General features: G+C 38.0%; 1 protein-coding gene across 2 annotated transcripts in view; it reads right to left on the bottom strand.

Moving 5' to 3' along the window:
• Positions 1-1,588: 1,588 nt before the first annotated feature.
• Positions 1,589-7,192, bottom strand: part of PROS1 (protein S) — a 35,140-nt gene continuing 29,536 nt past the window's right edge. Inside the window, exons 14-15 of one of the 2 annotated variants that reach the window (XM_040568155.1) lie at positions 6,843-7,056; positions 1,589-4,019 (exon numbers count right to left, since the gene is read on the bottom strand). In XM_040568155.1, coding sequence (XP_040424089.1) covers positions 3,874-4,019; positions 6,843-7,056 — 360 coding nt within the window. In that variant the 3' untranslated portion in view covers positions 1,589-3,873. Of the gene's footprint in view, positions 4,020-6,842; positions 7,057-7,192 lie in introns of those variants that run through there. The other variant, XM_040568163.1, reaches the window with a different exon arrangement.

Here is a 7,192-nt window from a genome sequence, read left to right as displayed (position 1 = left end):
GAGACTGAGGCAGAAAAAAGGCAACGTGGAATACTTTAATGTTATGCTTGTGTAGAAAGTGCTAACCTATGCCAACAGTATGTATTTAAATGTATTTTTTGCATGTTTGTCTTTCCTAAAATGCACTTAACCTTGCTTTCGGGTTACTTGTTTTTTCCATTTCCCTAATTTCTGGAGATGCTACAAATTATTATTTTTTTTAAAAGAAAGCAATACAATTAACTCCTGAATTACATACAACTGTGTAGTTTCTTAGCCACTTGGTTGATTCAATAAAAATGCCTGTAAGAAACGTGATAAGGGCTCCCCTACCAGATGATGATTTAGCTGCTTATTCCCATATTCCTATTGAAATCTAACTATTCCATGTATGACCAGTGTAACAGCGGGGGTATACTCATTTGCGTACAGAAAGCATTGTTTTTAAAACATGAACAGTAAACCCTATTCCTGTGAAGTTTCTGTAGGTAGTTCGGATGAAGGCTGCTGTAGATGCTCCTTTCGATTTCCAATGATGGCACATGTGATATGATAGCATGTAGCACAGTGATAGTGCTTCTGTCTTGTTGGCACTTTTGCATCAATGTGACAGGTAATAAGCTGTCTAAAATGACAGCAGCCAAGGTCATTTAGCTCTAAAGTGCTGCTGCAGGACTGTGGTCAGGAAAACAGTGTGGGAGAAAATCAGAATCTCAGTGTCTCGGTTCTTTTATTTACTAAGTGATGCCTTATTTATCCCTTTGGTATTAGTTTTTACAATTTTCCTGTTATCTAATTTTTTAGTACACAACTGTTGTTTCTGGCAGACAAAATGTGAAATGCTCCCACATCTGTGTATTTTTTTTTATCATGAGGTTGCTGAGGCAGCAAAATATTAAGCATGTGCATATGACTAATGACACTGAAAGACCAACATCAGTGCATTGTTGAGTGATAAGCAGGAGTGGAATGTCTGAGAAAGCCCTGGTCTCTCTTTCTTTGAAGATGACAACCCTAGAGCTAATTTTAAACAACAGTAGTGAAGGTGTTCTCACCCAGTCTAGCTAGTTATCTTCACCAGGAGACATGCAGGTATTAAAGCATGTAAGCTAACCTTAGATCAGGCATATATGCAGAAATCTGCTTTAGTATAAATAAGAACCAATTTTATGGCTACATTTCATTTTCAGGGAAATCAGGACATGTAGATTTGTTGTAACACTTGGTGCATAGGAGCTGAAGAAGCCCAGACCAGGTACCAGCTGTTCCCGCTGTATGAACACTGAACAGCCCTTCCTGAGATGATTATGCCTAAAAATGAAATTAAACACATTTGATAAAGGAGAAAAGATGGGAGTTAATAACTTAAATTGTTGTGTTTTTTTCTTCCATGTGTGCTTTTAAGCTGAGCTAAATTTCTTCAGGTGATATTAAAAAATTAGTAAATTCAAACATTTTTCTAGAGAACTTGGATTCCTATTTGGATAGCACATTAATTTGAGCACTTTTCTTTGATACTGAAGATTATCACAATCTCTTAAGTCAGCCATTTGACCACTAGAACCAGCCCTGCACAGTGAAAATGAACAAAGATAAATACAACTTAAAATGAGAAGAAAATTGCAAATGCTGCTTTATTTAATTCCTTACAATAGGGAGGCACTTTTACATTAAAAAAAAAAAAATACAGTGCAGAGGTTTCATTACAACTACAGTATCCTAAAATATTCCTGCGTGAAAATAAAAAGAAATGGTGTCTGTGTGGGAAACTTAAGTGATTTTTGTTTTCTTTAATTCCAAGTCTATACCAATTATCCCCCTTGAAAAGGATGTGTTTTTTGTTTGTTTTTCTTCTATTCACACAGATTGATGTAAGTGTTCATAGCATTGCTGACACCTTACTCTGTTTCCCCTCAAACTACTTCTGTGTGTACTTGTACAAGGCAAAGAAGCTGACTGAGGGCTTTGTAAAATTCAGTGGGTGCTGCTGAGATACCATAGATGAAGTAGTTAAAGGTGTATTTTATGTCAAAATTCCCAATTCGGCTTCACCTTGAACAAAACCTGCTTATTTCAGTAGAGTTACTCTTTGCCTTAGGCTCAAATGACGCATGTGTTTGTGGGGATGGGAAGAGAGCAAGGAGGGATGCTTTCCTGTGGTGATTTCCCCTCCATGGAGTCTGGATAAATGAATGTGGGTGGTTTTTTTTTTTTATGCTATCCTAGAAAACTGAAGTAGTTTGTTGGCAATTAGCCCCTGGGTGTCAGCTGTGTGGAACTCCTGCTGATAAGCAGCTAAATACAAATCCATGCTGGACAGACTTGTAGACCGTTCTGATGCTGGCTGATGTGAAAGTCAGAGCAAACTCTGTGTTATATTAAAGGGCACAAGTGGGAAGTGAAGTTATCAATAACCTCACAGCAATAACATTGAAAGATGGCCTCAGATTCTGCGGTACTGATGTACTAATGTTAGTACTCAACCATGAAAGAAACCTCGCTAATGTCACTAGGAGTATCTCTGGAGAAAGGCAATCCTCAAAATGACTATTGTCACAATCCATCCTTCTGTACATACATTTCTACTTGATTGTCTCGAGCAAAGAAAGCAAACCTCAGGTTGAAAATTCTGACAGATAGTGTCTCGCTGGTTGATGGATGGGGGTATATATTCATTGCTTACAGCAATTCTCTTGCTATTTATTTGTTTGGGGGTTATCAAAAGCACTAGGTGAGCTGCACAGGAAGGCTCCTGGTTGTGTGAAAATGAGGTTGGAAGTGGAAAGAATGCTCTAGGAATGATAAAGAAATACTAGAAATGCTTGAAATGAACACCTGAGGAGAAAAATACTCTTCTAATCACCTGTGCTTTTAAACTTGGCTGAGCAGAATATGGCTTTACGTGCTGATGTTACTAGCAAAGCTTAGGCTTTCAAGTAAGTCAGAAATAACTGCAACAGGGTTTGCAAATAAATCTCTTCTGGGGGCTCTGTGAATATGAGGTTAACCTAAGTAAAGGGAATATGATGGAACATTAGAGGGTGCTTCTATTGAGGAGTGCCAAATTTGTCATAAATGGAATAACAGTTTGCTGCAAGTTCTCAGCTTTATTTAGCAAATTCCAGTTTGATCTGCTGTGATGAAGACCAGAGCTCCTTCCCTCATGCAATTTTCTGTTTCCTAAAATTGCCTTGGCTGTATTTTAATCCACTTTGGAAGTAAATTACCTGATCTGATCCAGAACTCTGTTAATGGTCTAAAGCTGGGTTCCTATGAAAGAAGAATTAAAGTTGGTACAATATAACAAGAGCTATTTTCAAAAGTTGAACTACTTAAAAATATTTCAGTTTGGAAGTTGCTTTATCAGCATTGGTACAACATGTAAACATGTCCACAGAGAGCTTGGGCTCTGGATTCCAGGGCACCTTCCCCTTTACTGAAAGCACGTACTACAAAACCTGTAGAGATTTCTCTTTGTATATTACATTTGGAAAAGTTTAAAGAGAATGGCTTTGTTTAGATTCAGATAGTCTGCCAAAATTTGCGACTTGTAACTCTGTGCTGATATATGTAAATAGGATGTAAAACTTCTCTCTCCAAACTAAATATATCAAGGGCATATTCTGAGCATGGAAGATAATTCTGGCTTTAAGATTTATCACTGATATGGATAAAAGAACGCTTTGTGGAATTTTGATCGTGATTATGTCTCTTTACAGCTGAAAAGAGAGGAGATTTTTTCACCCACATTCTATATAAAAGAGATGGAAAAACACGCCGTTGATTATTTTCCTGGCACATCTTGAACAAAATAGTACAGGCTTCATTATGGCATGAGACTAATTATGCAAATTATATCTGAAAGAAAAAAAAGTTAAATTAAGAATTGAATGGCTACTCCATAATCAGTGGGCACGAGTGAGATCTAATGGAATTGTGTTTAAAATCGGCTTCATCCAGATCCAGCTGTCTGCTGTTGACCTTCACCTCCATGCAGCCGTTATAAAAAGCAGTTACTAACGTTGCACCCAGAGGAACATCTGCACAGAAACACATTCAATTTATTAGGCCAAGGCATGCAACATCTTATATATTTTTCAGATTAGCAAAATCATGGGGAACACTCCATTCCCCCTGCATTAGTCGTCCATGGGAGAAAACAGCAATTTGGCAGGAAACTTTTAACTAAGTTCTTCTCCCTTCTGTTTAAGATTCTTCGAGATAAAGTCAGGAAAGTTGAGAAAGGTCGATAACATTTGAAATATGCATTATAAGTCTTCTCCCATCCAGAAACCAAAAAACTACACATAAGTGTTTCTCAGCAGCATTTCCTGCTTTAACTATAGTGAACTAATACTGTGTTTCCTGGAGTGCACTGTTCTTCTCCTGACTTACAAACAGATGTTTATGGGTTTAGAGGTCACTGAAAGAACCATGTTACTTCTGCCAGAAAGCTACTCTGGATTCAAATCTGCAAGTTCTCAAAAAGGGCACCCCTGGGAACTGCACACATTTTATTGCTTCCTTACTGCTTCTTCCAAGTGAAATGTCTGTGAGAGACCCCCTTTATCTGTTGCTCATTTAGCTATTCTTTAGGTCATGGTAACATCATATCATTGATGTGCTTCCAGCACACAATATGTTAAGCACAGAACCAAGCAGGCTTTGCTGTGAGGCCTTAGGGCACAACCATATTACAAAGTAGACTGAAGGGGATCCGAGTACCTTCAGCAACCAGAATGAGGATACCTAGAAGCTGATATCAAGTGCATCATCTTTTTGTCAGGTGTTAATCATTCTGTCTCTCCTAAAGATTGCCATGATGGTCTGGGGAACATGAAACATTGCTTCCTTGTGGTTTTTGCTGTTGTTGCAAGCTGAGGTACTGCACAAACTGTCCTCTAGAACTGTGTCCTTCTGCTCTTTTGGCTTCAGGGATAACGTGTTGCTGTCACAGAAGTGTGCAACACTCATTTAGCCTGCGCTGACTGTGTTGAATTAATTAGCAAAAAGGAATACTTCCAGCATTGTTACAAGTTTGAAGAAATGTGTGTCAAAAACAGGCAGTTCTGTTTTTCATGAAAAACACATATTTTTGTTAGGTGCCTCTTAACCATACAGTTCTGTACACTTAGCTCAGTGTGGGAATCCTTACCTACCTTTTTATACTGCTCAATAATCCCAGAGACTTTTCAGAGATGAGTTATAACAAATAAATGAGTTGATGTAGTCTTAAAGTTGCTTTCCTATGTTACTTTTTTTCTCTTTGGCAACTGAGTTTGTTGCAGAAGAGGCTCCTGTGGATAAGGTATGTTTGTTTGTTTTGTAGAGTGTGTTGTTGCTGTGGGGATTTTTTTTTTTTTTTTACTTCTAAGTAGATATTGGATTTATATAGAGATCTGTTTTGTTAATTTGCAAGGTCTTAACTCTTAAGGCATTGGTGTTAGCAAGGTACTAGGAAAAATGACAAATATCGCAATGGTGATGAGGGCTAAGAAATGACCAGAGTCATAATCAAGTTACTATGGCTCAATTAACCTATTGATTCACCTTTACTAAGTAAACATAGCCTTCAACTCTCTTTTAAAAGTGAGCAGGCATTACAAAAACTGATACTTACCTGTATCTGACAGTACTGTACCACTAGCATATTCTCGTTCTACTTACTCAATTTGAATTGAACTTACCTGGTTAGTTGGTTTACAAGACATTGCACATCCAGTCAAAAACAAAATCATAGGAGAAATTGGCATATTTAGGGACTGAATCTTATATCCCTGACTATCACTATTTAAAGACTTGTAGAGAAGTCAATCCCAACATACGTGCCTGGATGCAGAGGCAAGTACCACTTCAGACTGAAGCTGTGGTACCTACTGTGCCACCCTAAACATCTTGCTTTTATTCTGACAAGCAACTCTAGAGGGTGGAATCACAATTCCAGCTTCCCCAGTGGATGATGCTACCTTGGAAGAAATGCCTAAAGAGACCATCTCCAAGGGATACACAGTTTTTCATCTTTCTGCTCCTGTGTACTCTTCTGCAGAAGAAACACACTGCAGATAAAGAAGACTGGCTTTATCTGGGGCAGTGCTATGACAATGCAGCCTAAAAGTAAAATGGACGTCAGTTCAAGACTGTTTCTGAAAATTTTAAGGGTTTCCCTAGGAATTTTGACTTAAAAAGCTCTGCTAGTAGGACCTTCACCTTGTAACCATGGTGTATTTTCTCTACTGATTTTCAAGTTCGGGGATCTCAGGCTTTGAAAAATCTTTGTGGCGATGCTGTTTTTCTGCATGGTTCACACTGAAGTCAAACTATTTTACAGATGAGTGTGTGTACGCTTCCTGTACAAAATTCCTGTTTGTACTTGTCTTAAGACTGGGTATTCACTTGCAGCTTATTTTAAACAAAATATTATTTGCTGTTTTAACATATTTTCTCTCTCATGAAGATTGTCAGTCATCTATTGCCCAGAGTGTAATTGTTAAAACCATGTTTTGGACTTTTCGTTCTCCAAATCTGACAATTTACTCATAAATGTCAGTTTTCTTACATACTTGATAGAGTTTCTAAACTGTGCCAGCTGGTGGCATTTCAGAAAACACAATGGTCACTTGTCCCCAGCTCAATAAAGCAAAATATATTGCAAATCCAAACCTGTTGAGAGAGACTTACGCCTCTTAATAGGCTTAATGATATTGCTATTGAAAAGCGGGCTCGCTCAAAAGCTGCATAGACTGGATGAAACAAGGAGCATTTGGGGAAAAGGTGTTTCTTATACAGTTACAGGTTTTGTCTAACTCGTGTAAGGCTGAATGTAATCAGGCTTCTATAAATGAATGAAAAGAAATGTAATTCACCTGGCAGGCCACCCAAGTAGGTAACAACATCTGTCATCATCGCTTGATGCAGGATAGACAGCTGCTCCGAATTGCTTTGGTCTGTACGTGAATCAACAGACAGTTCAAGCTGCTGCTTGGTTACTACAAGTCCAACCAACACTTTTCTGGGTGTACATAACTTCTTTGATTCCAGATGTGCAACAGTGATATTTCCAATGGTCACAATGATTTCCTAAACAGAAGAATGTGGAGTCAAAAAAGATGCCGCGTGTAACTTTAACACAAAATTATACTTAATTTTGATACATTTTATACTTGAAAGTAGAAAGAAAAGGAATGTTAGAGCTGTGTTTTAAAAATTGTTACCT

This window comes from Cygnus olor, chromosome 1 (assembly GCF_009769625.2).
Source record: "Cygnus olor isolate bCygOlo1 chromosome 1, bCygOlo1.pri.v2, whole genome shotgun sequence".
NCBI lineage: Eukaryota > Metazoa > Chordata > Aves > Anseriformes > Anatidae > Cygnus > Cygnus olor.
Note: the sequence above shows the minus strand (reverse complement) of the source record. Positions and strands in the feature narration are given on the sequence as shown.